The sequence below is a fragment of the Manis javanica genome, chromosome 15 (assembly GCF_040802235.1).
Source record: "Manis javanica isolate MJ-LG chromosome 15, MJ_LKY, whole genome shotgun sequence".
Classification (NCBI taxonomy): Eukaryota; Metazoa; Chordata; class Mammalia; order Pholidota; family Manidae; genus Manis; species Manis javanica.
The window spans coordinates 6,253,386-6,271,538 of record NC_133170.1 but is presented as its reverse complement, the minus strand read 5'-3'; the positions used below and the strand labels follow the sequence as shown (position 1 = coordinate 6,271,538).

Below are 18,153 nucleotides of genomic sequence, written 5' to 3'. Positions count from 1 at the left end.
ATATAACCTTTTCAAAGGCTCTTATTATTGCCGTACTATTGTAGACTATATTGTTTTATTACCAGCAATATATAAGAATGTCCATTTCTCTAAATTCTCACTTAAAAAAAAATCTTGTAATTTTGAAATAATTATAGACTTCCAGGAAGTTGCAAATAAATGTACAGGGAGGTCCTGTTTGCCCTTTACCCGACCTACCTCAATGCTGACATCTTCCTTAACTATAGTATAGTAACCATGAGAAATCCTCAGATTTCACCAATTATACATGTACTCGTGTGTTGTGTGTACATGCATGTAGTTCTGTGTACCTTTGTGACCCAGGTGACCTTTTATGTGAGTTAACTCCATAAAGAAAGTATTTAAAGAACTAATTATTGAATGGTTATGTATGTGGCATATTGAGGGCAATAAAGATTACTAAGGTGAACGTTTAAAGAGTTTAGGAATAAGGCAGGTCAAGATATGAGGCTTTATAAGGTGGCAAAAAGGAGTAAATCAAGTGTTTTTACTTAAATACTATTTATTAAATATAATGTCCAGAAAAGTGCATATAACACATACAGTGTGTATCTGGAGAATGGCATGTATGGTGATGGGGCCTAACAGGGTAAGGGAGGAAAGCTGTCTAAGAACAAGACTGTGAAAACCTAAATATCTTCAGAATCTGGAGAACTTCCTACTATAATAAATAAAAGAGTTTTGGTTAGAGGAGTGACCCATTTTAAGGGGGATAATTCTGGTCATTAATGGAAAAGCATTTGGAGAAGGGAAAGGTTGGAGGCAGAGATCAATTACTGGTAATTTTAACTATTTTTAAGTGTATAATTCATTGGCATTAATTGTATTCATGTTACTGTACAACCATCAAATAGTATCTATTTCCAAAATTTTTCATTACCCCAACATAAACTCTGTATGCATTAAATAAGCCATATCTCCTTGTTCCCCCCTTTCCCAGCCCCAGTAACTTCTAATTTACTTTCCGTCTCCATGGATTTGCCTATTCTCGATGATTTCATATAAAGGGCATCATACAATATTTGCCCTTCTGTGTCTGGTTTATTTCACTTAGCATGATGCTAGGCTACTGCCTTCTCAGACACTGTAAAAAGTCATAAATGATAGTGGTGGAAACAGGAAAGGATGAGTTGGGGAGACATAAGGGTATTTGTAGAATCAAACGGGACTTGAATCAAAAAATAAAAGATAATACCAGGGTTTCTAGTCATTAAGATAGGAAACATGATTGCCCAGCACTTAGGCCAAGAGATTCAATTCCTTTAAGGCCAGGAGTAGGCAAACTATGGCCCTTGGCTAAGGATGATTCTTGCATATGTAAATGGTTGTAAAAAAATGAAATAATATTTTGTGATGTGAAAATTATATAAAATTCCAGTTTTAGTGCACTTAAGTTTTATTGGAACACAGCTAATGCTGGTCACATCTTGTCTGTGGCTGTGCTCAGCCCTGGAGCCAGAGTAGTTGTGACAGAGACTTCATGGCCTGAAAAGCTTAAAATACTTGCTGTCTGGCCCTGCCTCTTCTCTAGACTGTGAATAAGCAGATGTAAGTAAGGTACTGCTTTTATCATTAAGGAGCTTATGGTCTAGTTGAATGAAACTTAGGTCAGAGAAAAGATGTTTCTTAGTTAACTGATGTTTTCTGACAGCAATTACTCTGTGTCACACACACGCACACATGTGTGAATGCCTGTCATGGCATGACCCCTTTCCCCATTCAAAAAAATTAGAGAAGCTGGTTCATAATGGAGTTGAGAACACATGGAAATGGGAATGTTCCAAATGTTAATTGTTTATCTGAGAATTTCTCAGAAAATGAGACAAGCTTAGAGCTTTTGGAGAACCTTCTGTTTGTGGCATCTTCTCTTTCAATAATAGTAGAAACTATATCCTTCCTTGCCTTTCAGATGCGGTGGTGCTAGAATATGTTACATTTTCCATGAGACTTTTGGGCGAACCTTAGAATCTGTTGACCCGCTGGGTGGCCTTAACACTATTGACATTTTGACTGCCATTAGAAATGCTACTGTGAGTATGCTCAACTTCTGGAAATCTTTCAAATGAGGTTAAAGCTTTATTTTTTTAGCCCATTAACTATCTTTTTTTATGAATTGTGTTTCTGTGCTCATACTTTGGAAGCACTTTTCATGAAAAATACCAAATGTGATTTATTTTAACCTTTAGGAAAAACTAAAGTTTTATGTAGTTATAGTAACAGTTCAGAAATTTAATTTTTAGGGTCCTCGTCCTGCTTTGTTTGTGCCTGAAGTCTCATTCGAGTTACTGGTTAAGCGGCAAATCAAACGTCTGGAAGAGCCCAGCCTCCGTTGTGTGGAACTGGTTCATGAAGAGATGCAAAGGATCATTCAGCACTGCAGCAATTACAGTACACAGGTGACTGCGAGACCGGAGGCCTTCGGACTGAGTAGTGAGGCACGGCATGCTCGCTTCGTGGGGTGGGAAGACGTACATAACATCTGCTGGTCCCAGAACTAAAGTGATTTGAAGTGTAGCTTCTAAATCTAAACCGGGAGTTCGGTGCCAGTTAATTTTCCTTTATACAAAATAGGCTGCTGTGTTTTTTTTCTCCATCACATGTAGGAGCTGTTGCGATTTCCTAAACTTCATGATGCCATAGTTGAAGTAGTGACTTGTCTTCTCCGTAAACGGTTGCCTGTTACAAATGAAATGGTGAGCTCTTATCTCACAGATCATCACTTTAGTCAGTCTTCATACAAACTTTTTTGTACAGCATTATTTACTTCAGAATTTAGTACATTGCTTCCCACTATATTGGAAAGAAAAAGAAGGGCGTTTCAGTCTTATTTCAAAAGAAACTAATCTGGCATCAAGTGCATTTTTCTTTGTATTTTAATCATTGTTAGCCTATAGGCACAGGTTTTAATGAGAATGGAGTCCCTGTTGAGGACTGTGAGTAGCTTACTTTGCTCTATATGTAGCATCACTGATCCAATGGAAAATTAGTTTCTTCTTCAGGCCCCAGCAACCTGAGCCTTCATAGCAAGCTCTTAACTCTTAATGTGTGCAGGGTAATCCGGCCACTTGTTTAATGACCTGATAGTGTGACATTATGGCTGGATGCTGCTATTTTGTGGTTGCTTCTATCCTTACAAATTAAAGTGTTGAATTGGCAGAAATATGGGATAAGCATTTGAAATTGCCCTTAGGCCTCAAGGCCTCATCATTGGCTAGGTATTTTGTTTTGTTTGATTTTTCCTTTCTGGTTACTAAAAATGCAGTTGGGTTCTTGGCTTAGGATGGTGAGCCCCAGTGTATTTTTACTATGAGTGTAAAACCATTCTTGGGACACGCCTGGTTGTTTCCCTAGCAGTCATATGAGTAAGAACATAGTTAATCTGATCCCAGACTCTACCCACTGATATCGCAGAACCTTTGGAATTTCATTTGACTGAATCCTTTTCTCCTGGTTCTTGACCTGCCAATGCTGTTCTGGTACCTGAGATTTGTCAGGACAGTGCAAATAAAGGAGTTGGTTTAATCTCTGCAACACTGGAGAAACTAATTTCAACTTTCCTTTTGATTACTGTCCCAGTAGGATTTTGAACTATATGCAGTATTTAAACTGGGTGCTTCATAATTAAGGCTAATCTATCATTACCTTAGGTCTTTAAATGTATCCTTTACCCAAATAAAGTTAACATCTTTAACTTGTATCTGATTATGAAATGTTTTCTTACTGTTGAAACTGAACTAAAACTGTCCATGAATAGTGGATTGTCTGAGGTTTTAATAGCAAAGTTGCATAAGGCTCGGGAACTTAGATTTGTATCGGGTAGTAACTGTTGTTTTCCCTAACAAAATACTTCTACCTTTTCTCCTGCCTTAGAAATGCAATCTTAGATGCTAAAAAATAATTCAAAAGAGCCAATTATTATTTGGCATAACATTTATCACTTAGAATATAATTATCAAGTATTTATTTAGGCATTAGTTTCCTGTACTTTTTAGAATTATCTGTTTGGTAAGTTTTATGTGTCCTAAAGTAAAATCAGGTAGACATATTTTGTATAGCGCCTAATGTTTATGTTTTCTTTAGGTCCATAACTTAGTGGCAATTGAATTGGCTTACATTAATACAAAACATCCGGACTTTGCTGATGCTTGTGGGCTAATGAACAATAACATAGAGGTAAATACAAAGAGGAATTACATTTTTCGAGAGAGAAAATCTGTTGTAATTAATAGCTGTATCAAATGTATTGAGTATGGAAAAATATGAAACATACATGAAGCGTATTATTGTGTTATATTATTGTCTTTTATATGCCAGGAAGTTATGTTGACAGCATTACATTGTTTTCTTAGATTTGACTCTCAGAACCACTTGGAAGCATTATTTTCATTTTCTGTTTAACTGTGACTCTGAGAGGATCTGAGATTCACTGATTTAGTGATGAAGGACTGCCTGGCTCCTTTTCAGTAACTGTTTGTGGTTTATTCAAGTTTAAGTGTGTAAAACCAAGTGAATGTTCAAAATTGTTTTCACTTGACTCTGAAAGCTGTGAGGAAACATTCTAAGAATTACCTAAATTATAGTAAATGTGGAAAAGCTCTTCACCACTGCTGATGCGGCTGCATTTCTCGGATCTTTTCTTTCTATTTGAGGTTAATGTTGAAAGTTGCGTAAGATCTCAGTGGGGCAATGCTGGTGGATAGAGCAATTTATCTGGAAACGATTTTTTCCTCTGCCACTTTATTCAAGAACACTATATTTTCCTGCCACTCCTTAATTCAGGAAGACCCCAGAGTTCCCTTTTGTATTGAATTTCCTCACGCATATGGGTGTAGAGAGAATTGTAAACATGGCATTTGGGAACTGGAAGGGACCCTAATTTATTGACTTCAACTCCGTTAAACAGACGAGGAGCCTGAGGCCCACAGATGAAGGCAGCTGTTAATGGGGGGCTTGTTTTGCTAGGCACTCCTAGAGGAAATGCACACCTTCCCTTTAACTGGACAGGGACCGGGTTTTTAGCTACTAGCTCAAGTGACTTGTATTGTCGTAAGGTATTCCAAATGCACGCAGTGAGGCACTTTATGACATTCGGAAGGTAGAGTAGTTAACAGTTATGTTGAAATTTAACATGTAGAGATTTAAGATACGAGTTTAGGTCTTGTAACAGTGAAACCAACTTCATGGAAAATGTGTATCTAGAAGTTTTTGTGATATTGACAAGTTCATTTATGATATAATTTCAGATCATTTTTTTCCTACAAAATCGTGTCTCTGGTTTTAATGACTCTGTGCAAAGACCATTATGTGGATATTCTTATTTATCTTTACAACAACTCTGTGAGGGTAAATGTTAACAGACTAGGAAACTAATGCTTACAGAGTTGGTAACCTGTCCAATTAACGGAATAAATCAGCCAGAACTGTTGGGCTGCAGAGCCAGCAAAGGTTTAACTGGTTGATAGCACACTAGGGTGAGAATTTCTGGTCTCCAGGTGCTCTGGGCTTTTGCTTTGTGTCCCTCTTCAAAGTGTACATTTTAACCTGGTAACTTTTTATTCTGAAAATGGTAAAATCCATATATTTTATCACTGAATTACCTCCCATGAAAAAAATGAAAGTGGGTCAAATTTCTTGTCCATAAAACACAATTGTGAAACTTTGTTAAATTACACCTTTTTTGCAAGTTTAAGAGTGTTCATGAAATACTTTCTGCTTAGGAGCAATTTGACTTTATTTAACCTAAAAGCTTTTGCATGTATTTGATGCCTGTGAGAGCACCATTAATAACACCTACAACTTTCTGTATTTTCTTGTCTTACACCTATTATGGTGCTTGATAGAAGTCAGTACCTGTTGATTTGAATTTAAATGTACATGTGGTAAGATTTCTAAAGTCTTTGCTGAAGTTTTCTGTGGTCTGTGCACTTTGCATTTGACATATGTGCTGTAGGTTTATGTTCACATCTACGTAGGGACAGTTTACCTCAATGATCCTGAACTTAGGGGGCAAGGCAGAGAGGATTTTGGTCCATTGCCTCAGTGGGAATCCCTGGTACAGGGAGCCACTGTTACTGACATATTCTCTCTCTCAGGTGTGTTGAGGCAGAAAAAAATTGAGAAGCATTGGGTTAAATGATTTGTTTTAAAATATAGTTATGGCATGAGTCCCAACAGTGAGAGGATATTCTGTAAGTTATTTCACACTTTTCAATTAAACTGAGCAATTTTTAGTAGACTTACATCTCAATTCTCTGATAATCAGTTGTTACATATACTTGGTTGTGTTTTATAGGAACAAAGGAGAAACAGGCTAGCAAGAGAACTACCCTCAGCTGTACCACGAGACAAGGTAAAAAAAAGTTTTTAAAACATGTTCTCCAAATGCAAAGATGGACTGGTAAGCCTCAGAATATTACTCAGTTCTAGGAGTAATTTTTCTTCTCCTCCCTTTAATATTCCGTTGAAACTACTTAACTGAGAAAAGGCATGCAAATTTTAAAAAATGGGCTTTGAGTAATTTAAATAATATTTTTGAATACAGTGGAATAAATGCTTAAAGGTGGATGTTAAGCATTAAGACTTCTTTTTTTTAAAGACTTTTTAAAAAAAATTCAGTGACTTTACCATGTTTGTAAAATTAGTTGAAATGACTAATGACTTTATTATAATAAGGTTTTTTGAAGAGGAAGGACATTATAAACATAACAGGTTTTAGTTAATCTGGAGTATCTGTAATAATTGGATACATTAAAATGTGTTTATAAAATCTGTTACCTTGAATTCTTCATCAAAAAAGAACTTACCAAATTCCAAAAATAGGAAGATTTTGGATTTGGATTATTTGTGGGCATTCATCTGAAGAAAGTCTTTGACAAAGGTGATAATAGTACAGGAAATAAAGAAGAACGAACATTTTGTCCCATGATACTTTTGTTTTTCAGGTTATTTTCCTATTTTGATAGAGGGTAAAAATTCACATTTATAGAATGTTTCTTTATGCGTTTTTGGCATCCTTGATTTTTTTTCTTCCCTGCATTTTTTGCCCGTAGTCTTACAAAGTTCCAAGTGCTTTCCCACCTGCCTCCCAGGAGCCCTCCCCCGCTGCTTCTGCTGAGGCTGATGGCAAGGTCTGTCCTGACTCTCCCTCTAAGCCTGCATGCCTCCCCCTCTGGCGCGGCGTAAGCGTCGGGAAACCTTCCCGTACACTGAACAGCAGGATATGAACACGGGATATTGTGCCGAAGTCAGATGCTTGCGCCTAACGGAAATTCTAAACTATGTAACAATGTATCTTCATAAATTGTTGACATGCTTTTGCTTGCGATATATAAGATGCACACACAAAAGAAGTAATTTAAAGAGGAAATTATCCTACACTTTGAATTTCAAGCCATTGATATTTAAATTTTGCTTGTTAAACTGCATGTTTTAACATATCTTTTAACAGTTAATTCAGGACAACAGAAGAGAAAATAAAACTGTGAGTCCTTGCTTCAGAATGGGAATGTTGGTACCTTTGGTCTCAATGAAACATTGTCTTCAAAACCACTAACCTGTTTGTACTGTAGCATCTGTCCCTTGTTGTTTGTGTCACGTTTTTTCCTTCATCTAACTCTTCAAGATGGCATTAATTCTAGTTTTACATTGTTTTAAATAATAGGTTTTTCCAGTGTTTTTTATTACCTTCAAGAATAGTTTTAAATTTAACATTTTGGTAGGGAATTAAGATTCCAGAGATGGAAACTGATTTTGGATATTTCCTCTTTAAAGGTTGACACCTGTCCAGTACTAATGGATAAGCCCTTCATGCTTTTTCTTACCTTCCATTCATTTTGCATTGTTAACCTTGACTATGTAGCTTAACATGTGCCTCAACAGCTAAGTGCACTCAAAACCTGGACTGTGAGAGTTTGAGACTGTCAGTTCTTGATAACCGTTTTTGGGGAGAAATGAAATCAGAGTAGTTCTGAATAATTTATAGATAATTTAAAGTTTTTTTTTTCCATTTAGCTTCTTTCCTTACTTACTGTCTAGAATTAAGGTTCTGAACTTCAAATAAAGCTTTATGAATGCCTTATCTTCTCTCAGGCCTCTGTGCTCAGATCTTAAGAGAACTAAGTCATCGCTTAAGTTTTATTTCACTTATGGCATCAGCCTGAATTTGCTCACTTTCCCTAAGATTTCTTTTATAATTTTTGTAGAGTTAACAGGCATTTGAAAATGTAATCATTCATTTAAAAATTAATGTTAAAATCCTGCCTAAATTTAGATATGACTCATCTTAACAGACAAATTTTGGCCAGTGTTTTGATTCAGCATTATACCAAAACCTGACTTAAAAAAAATACAAGTTTTAGGTTTACAGCATTATAATTTGACATCTGTATATACTACACAGTGATCAGTGACTTCCCTTCTGCCCCTTTTCACCTCCCCAACCTCCACCCATCCCCTCCCTCTGGTAACCATTGATCTGTTCTCTGTATCTGAGTTTTTGTTTTGAAAAACTGACATTTTTTAAACAATTGCTGTAACACTCTTCTGTTAAATTTATGTAAGCATTTAAATTTTTATCTATAAACTTTGGATGTCATCTTTTCTCCATTTCAGATTTTCAGGTCTTAAAGCCCCTGAAAACATCTCTTCACTCTTGATGAATTACTGTTCTTCCCATTATCCCTGAACAGTCCGTTTATCTTGCAGAAATCAAGGCTAACAGATATGCTAGAAAAGAAGGTGCAGAAAGCATTTGTGATTATCGGTAGCACTAATTTTTCAGCAGATCCTCTCTCAAGAGTATAGACATTGAGGAAATTTGTGTTTAGGTCACATTGCACACCTAGGCAGCTTACAGTTATCAGCCTTAGACTGTTAGGGTATTCCTGTTTGTGTTAAGAGATTTTACTTTCCTGGGTATTTTGTTGACTGTTGGGAGCATAAGTTTGTGTGTTTCCAAAGTCAGTTTAATTTGTGTAGACATGAGTTCATGGGACTTTGGGTTCAACAGTGTTTAAGGTCACTTTGAAGGATTTAAGCTGAGTGGCAGTTCTGTTTTTCCTTGTGCTTTTTAAACGAGCAGTCTCATTTTTAAGGACAGCTTATACTTTCCACGTCTAGTGTGAGAGGGGTTGGAGAAGAGGAAAACTTTTTTAAAGTTAGCAGATGATAAAAAAGAGAATAAAATATACTGGTTGAGGCCTTGCAAACAGTTTACTACAGACTGTTGTTTAGATAGCTCAGGGTTCTAATTATACATGCTGCCCACCATCTTTTTCTGATCTTATTGTCTGGGGAGATTAAACTCCAGATGGATACTGAATGTGTGTTCTTTACTACTGTCAAAGAAAATCAACTTTGTTTAGTTAATATCAGCTTTGATATGGTTGGTGTAAGTTTTGGAATACCTTTTCTCTTCAGGCTGCGTCAGGAGGTGGGGTTGGAGATGGTGCTCAAGAACCAACAACAGGCACCTGGAGAGGAATGCTAAAAATGTCAAAAGCTGAGGAGTTACTAGCTGAGGAAAAATCAAAACCAATTCCAATTATGCCAGCCAGTCCACAAAAAGGCCATGCTGTGAATCTGCTGGATGTGGTAAGCCATGAGAACGGGGTTGAGGATTTGTGAGAGAACCAATTACTAGGAAACACATCAAAGGACAAAAGGAGCTAATCATGTCAAAAACGTACTGAACTTTGTTGCCATTTCAGAATGGCAAAGAAGTAATTATTTTATTTCTCCCCCTCCTGCCACTTAGCCAGTTCCTGTTGCACGAAAACTGTCTGCCCGTGAGCAGCGAGACTGTGAAGTTATTGAACGACTCATCAAATCGTATTTTCTTATTGTCAGAAAAAATATTCAAGACAGGTTAGTACTGTGTAATTAATGGAGGAGTATAGTAATGCTGAGTGATTCCATAATTCGTATTGAAAATATATGTATTTTCAAAAGTTAGGTTTTTATTGTAAATGAAATGGATTATTGGTCGCATGCTGTGTTTTGCAGTGTGCCAAAGGCAGTGATGCATTTTCTGGTGAATCATGTGAAGGACACTCTTCAGAGTGAGTTAGTAGGGCAGCTGTACAAGTCGTCCCTGCTGGATGACCTTCTCACGGAGTCCGAGGACATGGCACAGCGCAGGAAAGAAGCCGCCGATATGCTAAAGGTATTGTGATGTTTGTTTTTTTGAATTTTCACACTTGGGTTGTAGATACATACACTATTGTTTAAAATGCATTCTGATACTGGGATGTGTATGTAGTTTTCATGTGATGGCTAATCTTTTCAAATTCCAGAGAAGATACTGGGTAGTAGAAATTACCATACGTAAAGTGGAGACATTACTTCACAATTCAGATTTTTTAATATCATAACTTAATAAGTGTGAAAAATTTTTATCTTCAATGTAGGCATTACAAGGAGCCAGTCAAATTATTGCTGAAATCCGAGAGACTCATCTTTGGTGAAGAGAACTGTGTAATACTGAGACCTTGTCGACTCAACTTGCTGGTTACTGCCTACTTGAGTAGAATTCTATTTATGAACTCCTGTGTGTTGCTATGGTATGAATCTGCTCATGTGAAGACTGGCTATAAAATGAAAATTATATCTCTATTACAGAACAAATCATACATTTAATCCAAATAATAAATGGCTGTTTCTACAGTTTCCCAATATATATAAAATACATCAAGTCTGTCTTGTGACAGTTCCATCTGAACTTAAAAAGAACTGTTAATGTTCTAGTTGTACAAGCTGTTTGCCTGTGGATAAGATGACCTGTGTAATCTGTTAGTAGCCCTAAAGCTGCTGCCATAGTCCTTCAAGGAGAACGCGCCAAGACCACGTCTATACGACTGTAATGCATGCACTATATAAACTGATCTGGCTTTGAAAGGTGTGGGTTGACAAGTCACTGTATTTCACCTGTCCTTCAACTTTTATTGAGCTCCTCTGCAGTGGATGTGTTAAGAAGGCTGAATGTGTAAGAGCATCGGTAACACTGACAGGGATGCAGTGTGCACATGTGTAGCTACACAGCCCTTCCACTCTGGGTCCACATTGTCCTTGTGCATTAAAACTTTGATTCTTATTTAAATCTGGAAACATCAATTAACGTTTTCCTGCGTTAGAAACAACCATCTAGATTTGATTATCTAGTAAGACTTTATAATGACCAATTCTTGTTTTTAGAGGTCCTAATAAATTCTCCTTGGTTTCCAAGTAGAGTAATTTGGATACATATTTTAATTGGGCATTTATACCAAGACTTGGAGGTGGGACTTAAAACCAGATGCTGTGCTGGACATTGAAGTATATATTCTTTCTCTCAGGACTGGTTGGTAGTACTTAGTTTTGCTTCACACCAACAAAATATATTAGGACAGAGGTATGAAAATACTGGCGGAGCCTCATTACTTAAGGAAAAACATTCACATACATACAGCCCTAAAGGCTTATAGACTACCAATTGCATTCAGGGGCTGAGGTTTAGAACATGCACTTCTATGAAAACTCCCCAGGTGATTCTTGAACTACATTATAAATTTATGAAATGGCTCAAAATCCCTAACTCCATTTCTAACATGTTAGTTACATATTGCAGATATTAAAGTTTCTTAAATAGTCATTTAAAAGTCACATTTCTGAACTACTGCTGGCAGAGACTATAAATATGTCTGTTAACTTTAGCTTCTGGTACCCATTTACTCAGAAACAGTAGGCTCAGCAGCTGATCTCAAACACACAGTCAGATGCAGTCTGACATGATGCGGTACCATCTTGACAGAAGATGTTACCCAACCATTTAACACACTTTAGAATCACTCTGCTGTCATTAAACATCAGCTTGAAATTATAGCCATATCATGCTTTACTTACTGCAGGTAGACCTGATGACTACCACTCTAGCCTTTTGATTTGTTAAGGGAGAAAAAAATTACAGTCCATCTTCCCCACCATTTCAGATTTCAAACCAAAAAACATGCTGTTGCTGTGGCAGTGCACCGGCGGGCACTACACACCTTGTACAAAGAAAGAGGCGAGAGACGTAAGGAAAGAAAACCCCGCTGTCGGCCTCAGACAGCACAGTTCTGAGATGCGGAGCTCTCTCTCTCATTTGTAGTGGACACCTGTATGTTCTTGCTATGTAAATAAAACTGCGGTATGAATAACATTAAAGTTTGTCAATAAATGAATTCTTCCTAATTTTATTCCCAGAGAAAGGTTTAGATAAACTATAGCTTTTTAACATATAAATCTCCTTTGGAACATAACTAGACAGCTTATACTGTATGAAAGTTCTGTGATGTTTCCTATTCAATTCTCATGAAGTGTTTTTTATCTCCATTTTTGTACATTAGGTGAGGATTTGAATATTAAAGCCATGCTGTGCTGCCTGTAAGGTTTTCTAGAAAAAAATCACATTGTGAACCATTGTGTTTGTTTCACTTGATTTTCAGGGTGCTATTTTGGTTTTTCAGATGTGGAAACATTTTTGAGAATTAACTTGCTTAATGTATATAGAGCGTAACTAAGTCCTGATTCTAAATCCTTTAAATTTGACCTGAAAATGTCCCTTACCTGTAAATGTCTTTCATAGTCTCATTTGATTGGATAATTGGTATAATATTTGCCTCTACTTTTTCTTTTGGTTACTTCACAAATTTATTTCAAGTTGCAGTCTGCTTGGAGACAAAAGTTGAATCAAAACGAAAAAGTTTCCAGATGTAAAATATTGCGAACCTTAGTTATCTACTGAAAAGACAAGGATGTGAGTGTATTTAATTAATTAAACTAAAACATACAAGGGACAGGAAAACCGAATTAGAAACTTCCTGTAAAAGAGAGTACTGATTTTTGTTCTTTTCTTTCAAAGGGAACTATCTACTATAATCTGTTAATGCCAACTAGGGCTCCATCTAATACTTTTCTTCTTAAACTGTATTAGCTTCCTAAACAAGGACAAATCAGAAATTTACATTTCCAAAATTAGATTTTTGCATCAGAACAACTACGTAGTGAGAACTGTGAGATATACCTGATATAAAAGTATCCACAATTCCTTATACCACCTGTTTTTCATTGTCCTTGTCTCCAAGGACAGCAAGAATAGGATAAGAAAAATAGCATTTAGTTTTTTCACGAAGTACAACTCATAAGAAAGATTAACCCTGGAAATCATGGTTTTCTATGATAGTCCTTAATGCTTACAGATTGGGAAACAAAATATTCCATCATTAGAGAAAATCGTATTTATTAACCAACCCATATAAATAATGAAATTACTCACATTGCGAATCCGTTCCCCACTACTGTTGTTTGATTTGTGTGAGTGAAGGTATGAGTTCGGGGTCAACCTTTAGTATATCTTGCAAATGAATGATGGTAAGTTTGAACAGTCAGCATTTTTCATCATAGTTGAAGCCATTTTATAATATAGAAATTCCTTTTTCCTATTTTAAGCAGTGAGAGTCCATTCTTAAGAATATGTTGTCCAACAACTAAAACACTCTCAGGATTTGTTACTTGTCTGTGATTTATACTGACTCCGCCTTCTGTTATCATCCGATACCTAAAAATGGAAATACTGAGTAACTGAAAATCCAGTCATTGTGACCTCTCCCTAACACAGATAACACCATTATTTTATTTAAATTTCAGAGGCTTTCCAATTGAAATCAGTTAGCACTGAATTGTTATCTTCATGTCCACTGTACTAGATTCTGCAGATTTATGGGCCAAATAATAGGTTTCTTGTTTAGTGGAGAAAAGGCTGGAGTGTCTCTCAGTTAGTACTGGTTAAAAAGATACCGGAAGTTTTCTCTACACAGAGTAATCTCAGGCTCTTTAGGATAAAGGCAAATAACAAAAAACAATTGAGAGAAAATAGCAACTATCGAATAACCAGTGTCATTCATAATCAAGAGCATCATCTCATGATGACGTGACTTCTGCTAGAATTCCTACAGATGAGACACCCAAGGTCTTGGGGCTAACTAATGCTTCTCCTTCTACATGGCAGTTTCATTTATAAATGGATAAGCATCAAGTATATGCCAAATTCCTTTTCAGTGAAATACTTTATTCCCTCATACCACCACATAAATGAGGATGAAAATCTACCTACTTCCTGAACCAGGAAAATGTAATTCTCAAGAGGAATAGTATGTAGTTTATAATAGTCTTATGAAGTTATATAATATGCTTATTTTATTTTTAGAAATTTAATATTTTAAATAGGTTGGGCAAACTTTCTACTCCGTAAAGAAGACAGATACAGACTGAATATGAGTGCGGTGTGTATCTGTTCACTTAGGCATTTATTCCTGTGATCTCACATTATGACCATCTCTGAACTGACCGATCCTACTGTGTGTACTGACCATAGTGGTCCCCTAAACGCAAGCCTTTTCCAGGCTGGGGGAAAAGCCACCTGATTAAAACAATGAGAGACAGTATAGTAATGCTATAGACAATTTAGAGTATTTTCAACAAGCTCTTTTAAGTTTTCACTTTACTCTTGGATTCACTTAACTTCTGCAAGGAATCAGACATCACTAAGGCATTATCCTCTCTGAAAACATGCTATGAATGGTAAGATTTAGTGTTGAATTAACAGTGAATGTAAAAGTTAAATAATCTTACCCTCGGGGACCATCCGGAATGGCGTTTGCTTTGCGGCACGTATCTAGGACGCTTGTTCCAGGGTCAAGAACTAATTCAGAAAACGAAGCTTCTTTAAACAACTCTTTTAACTCTTGATCAGACATGACCTCCAGTGCATCTATGCTGCTGTGATAAAGGGCCTGTGTACACCTGAGAAACACATTTTTGAGAGCCACGTCATGTGAATGCTGATCCAGACACATGTTCTAACACCCAGTAACCAATTAAGGGGTGCCCGTTATGTCCCAGACTGGGGCTTCTTACAACAGTGACATTTATCCTATAATTTATACACTTAATTCAAGATAATCTTTCCAATAAACAGATGCTATTCTAGTGGTAAATGACAAGATAACTAGTGAATTTTCTCAAGCCTATTGACTCGATAACTTATCAAGTGTTAACTCTTGTAAAAGGCCACCTTTTAGCAGAATGCAGCCCTTCTTGTCCATGAACAAGCTTGGTCACTTCCGCGGCAAGGCGTTTCTGGGGCCCCCGCTTTTCTGGCTCTTTGACATGCAGCTGCATTATGTGGTCAATCTCTGGAAGGGGCAGAAAAGTGAAGAGCTTCAGGTACCTTGGGGACAAAAAATAACGTGTCAGGTTTATATAGCCCACCTGATTTTTATCTCCAGTTCCTTTATCCTTCAAAGGATGTCCTGCTTACTTAGTTATGTGCCAAAAACTTCCAAGAGTTTAAAATATGAATCAATGAGAAAATGATTTTTAAAAAGGATCTTCAAAAGGTATTTTATGTTAAAGAAAAGGAACTTTTAGAGGCAAAGGTAAAGGTTAGCCAAGTTTAAGATAAAGAAGTGATAAAGCTAGAATAGGAATTAATGTTCCAAGAATTTGCAAACTTGGCTGTTTTCTGGCAACCACGCTGATTTGCTTCTTTAACCAACTTAAATGTTTAACTTCAGTACAGTTAAAATTAACAGTGTTCTTGTGATATAATGATTTATGCCTTCACTAGAATCTACAAACTATACAGGGTATTCGGTGGCTAACATTGTATCGTGAGTTATAAACTTAGTCTTTCTCAGCACACCGTTAAGAACCCACCTTTCCACAGAATCGTCTTGCTGCCTGACAAAGAACTGATACAATTCGAATGGGGATGTCCTCTCTCTCTTCAGCCACACAGCATTCCCAGCAGACTTTCCCAGTTTTGCTCCAGTTGTACTTGTAATTAGAGGAATAGTAATTCCAAACACATCTTCTCCAGTCAACCTGTGCAACGAAGAAGAACCTCAGTATGTGCTTCCAGTACACGTGGCCGCAGGTCGTGCTGAACACTCCTCACTTTTCAGTCTGGTCTCTGGATCTCAGAAAACGTCCTTGATCTCCTAAACCTGGATTCGTGTCCCTCTTGCGTGCTTTCACAGCGCTCACTCTGTTTGGCATTTGTTACGAACTGCAATTTAACCAGTGACTTTGGGCAAGGAACGAGGTGCTGCAGTAACTACAGCCTAGAAAATGGTAGAGGCTGGGTAGGAAATGAGAAAACTGGACAGAGTGGAAAGTCAGGCAGAGCTCCTAAAGATGTTTGAGAAGTTTTTTTAATGAGTAGCACATGCGCTAGCCCTGTAGTTCATCTTCCTCAAGAAAATGCCAATGAAATCTACAGTATTTGCCAAATATTTGGAATTAAAGAAAATTGTGTTGAGACTATCACTAGCTTCACGGAAGCTACTGAGCTGAAGCGGAGGCAACTCACGGACGCCTGGTCGCGTTTTAGTATAAACAATGAAAAGCAGTTTCTCAATCAGAAGACCTACCTACAGAGGATGCACAAAAGAATTCGAATTCTGACTATGCGTCTAGTTCCTGCAGAGCTCTAGAATACGTCCCATTCCTAACGCCGTCAATTCAGCCCTTCAGTTCTTACTATCTAGTGATATTAACACCTTTACAAACCTTCAATCGGGATAAAGAACACTAAGGGCTTGAACAGGTCATAACTGCACATTACTAACAGCGTATCACAGGCCATTCGTGTATAAACTATTTGGTCCCAGTAGTTTTCGGGTCTAGAGGCGCTTACTTGTGGATGAACTCGTATCCGGACACGATATTGCCCAGCTGATCAGACCCACCCAGCTGGACCCGGCATCCATAACGCCGGAACAGGTAGTAGAAATCATAGGCCTGGAGCACCTGGTACAGAAACTCGGCCAAGCTCATGCCCTCGGGGCTCTTGAGCCGCGATTGGACGCTCAGCCGGCTCAGCAGCGTGCCCATGCGGAAGTGGCCGCCCACCGCAGCCAGGAAGTCCACCAGGTGCTGCTCCTGGTACCAGCCCGAGTTGTCCAGCACCGTGAAGCTGCCCCAGGCCCGCCCGTTGGTGAAGAGCTGTCGGTGATGGGCTTCCAGGGCCTCGATCCCTTGGCGCAGGGCCTGCGCGTTGCTCCGCACGCGCTCTGCGTCCAGCGCCTCGCGCTCTTTGGTACGGCCGCTCGGGTCCCCCAGGCGCGCCGTGGCACCTCCCACCAGCGCGATCACGTTGTGGCCCGCTCGCTGGAAGTGAAACAGGCCCAGCAGCGCCAGCAGATGCCCCACGTGGAGCGAGTCGGCCGTGGGGTCGAAGCCGCAGTAGATGGTCTGGGGAAAGTTGCCCGCGATGCCACGGTCGAAGAGCTCTGGGAGCTCTATGTTCGTGCCCCTCTCGGGGAAGAACTCCTTGAACAGGCCCCGGGCCTTCTGCACGGCCAGCAGCCCCTGAGCGCCTGAGTGGGCCTCTCGCAGCCCCAGGGACAAGATCCCCGATGGGTCTGGGGCACTAAACCACCGAGCCCGGGAAAAACAGCGAAACACGGGCGCAGCCATCTTGGCGTGGCGCGCAGGGAACGTTGGGATTTTAGAGCTTCCCCCGCCCCGCCCTCCCGGAGCGCCCGCCTCCTGAGTCCCACGGAAGTGGCCGCGGGGTTCACTGCGCATGCCCAGGTAGGGCGGGCGGGAGCGGCGGGATGGGTGACCCGGCGGGTGCTGGCGTCCTCACTGCCCGCGGGGTGGGGTGGGGGGGTTCCTCCTCGCGTCCAGCTGCCTTAAGTCCCCTAAGATTTACTTTCCTCATCCGGAACGTGGCCGTGTTTACGGTGATAGCTCCTACCTCACAGGGCTGTGGTGAACATTAAGAATCAAAGAGATTGGCACAAGCTCCGTACAAATGTTAACTTTGTCTAAATTTTCACTTAAAAAATTGGGAGGCACAGGTTCTTTGAAGTCTTGGTCCTATGCAAAAACTTATTGCAGAGGCTGCGAGGGGTTAGGAGTCGGTCTAACTTGCGGAGAGAGGGGGAGTGGGCGCCCCGACGGCCGCCCTTCCGCAGGGCAGATTCCCCACGTGGCCGGCGGCGGCGTCCCCGCCGTTTCTTCGCTCCTCCAGGAGGCGGCAGTCCTGCCCAGGCTACAGCGGGAGAGCGTTCGGTACAGTGAGTTAAACGCAGAAAGAGCCTTATGTTTTAT

The 18,153-nt window shown here is 39.1% G+C and overlaps 2 protein-coding genes and 1 long non-coding RNA gene across 20 annotated transcripts in view; 2 read left to right on the top strand and 1 right to left on the bottom strand.

Moving 5' to 3' along the window:
• Positions 1-12,193, top strand: part of DNM1L (dynamin 1 like) — a 48,764-nt gene extending 36,571 nt beyond the window's left edge. For 3 of the 15 annotated variants that reach the window (XM_073223262.1, XM_073223265.1, XM_073223275.1), the window contains 11 exons: positions 1,931-2,051; positions 2,262-2,456; positions 2,625-2,714; positions 4,102-4,194; positions 6,314-6,370; positions 7,071-7,148; positions 7,469-7,501; positions 9,439-9,612; positions 9,776-9,885; positions 10,024-10,183; positions 10,428-12,193. In XM_073223262.1, the coding sequence (XP_073079363.1) occupies positions 1,931-2,051; positions 2,262-2,456; positions 2,625-2,714; positions 4,102-4,194; positions 6,314-6,370; positions 7,071-7,148; positions 7,469-7,501; positions 9,439-9,612; positions 9,776-9,885; positions 10,024-10,183; positions 10,428-10,484 (1,168 nt within the window). In that variant the 3' untranslated portion in view covers positions 10,485-12,193. The remainder of the gene's footprint in view (positions 1-1,930; positions 2,052-2,261; positions 2,457-2,624; positions 2,715-4,101; positions 4,195-6,313; positions 6,371-7,070; positions 7,149-7,468; positions 7,502-9,438; positions 9,613-9,775; positions 9,886-10,023; positions 10,184-10,427) is intronic. The other 12 variants (XM_073223264.1, XM_073223267.1, XM_073223271.1 and 9 more) reach the window with 8 other exon arrangements.
• Positions 2,453-17,560, bottom strand: YARS2 (tyrosyl-tRNA synthetase 2). 4 transcript variants are annotated; one of them, XR_005059041.2, is made up of 6 exons: positions 16,733-17,557; positions 15,751-15,918; positions 15,107-15,262; positions 14,665-14,835; positions 13,310-13,591; positions 2,454-2,811 (listed from the first exon to the last, which is right to left on the bottom strand). XR_005059041.2 is itself a non-coding variant. In XM_073223276.1 (5 exons), exons 1-5 carry the CDS (start codon positions 17,512-17,514, stop codon positions 2,787-2,789), a joined length of 1,302 nt encoding a protein of 433 aa, XP_073079377.1. In that variant the 5' UTR covers positions 17,515-17,560; the 3' UTR covers positions 2,453-2,786. The 4 variants fall into 4 exon arrangements, 2 of the variants coding, with proteins under 2 accessions (XP_073079377.1, XP_017517410.3); XR_012125727.1 differs by lacking the exon at positions 2,454-2,811 and adding an exon at positions 12,345-12,701; XM_073223276.1 differs by lacking the exon at positions 13,310-13,591 and having other exon boundaries at positions 2,453-2,811; positions 16,733-17,560.
• The window catches only part of LOC118970872 (uncharacterized), a 29,697-nt gene continuing 29,039 nt past the window's right edge, over positions 17,496-18,153 (top strand). The window contains exon 1 of the long non-coding RNA XR_005059042.2: positions 17,496-17,631. This is a non-coding gene — a long non-coding RNA (uncharacterized lncRNA). The remainder of the gene's footprint in view (positions 17,632-18,153) is intronic.

Excerpts from the sequence above, each read along its gene's own strand:
- YARS2 (XM_017661921.3), bottom strand. The coding sequence starts at position 17,514 with ATGGCTGCGCCCGTGTTTCGCTGTTTTTCCCGGGCTCGGTGGTTTAGT. Across the intron at positions 15,263-15,750 it reads CAAGACGATTCTGTGGAAAG|GTACCTGAAGCTCTTCACTT; the intron begins GTGGGTTCTTAA and ends TTTGTCCCCAAG. Across the intron at positions 14,836-15,106 it reads GGGCTGCATTCTGCTAAAAG|GTGTACACAGGCCCTTTATC; the intron begins GTGGCCTTTTAC and ends TGTGTTTCTCAG.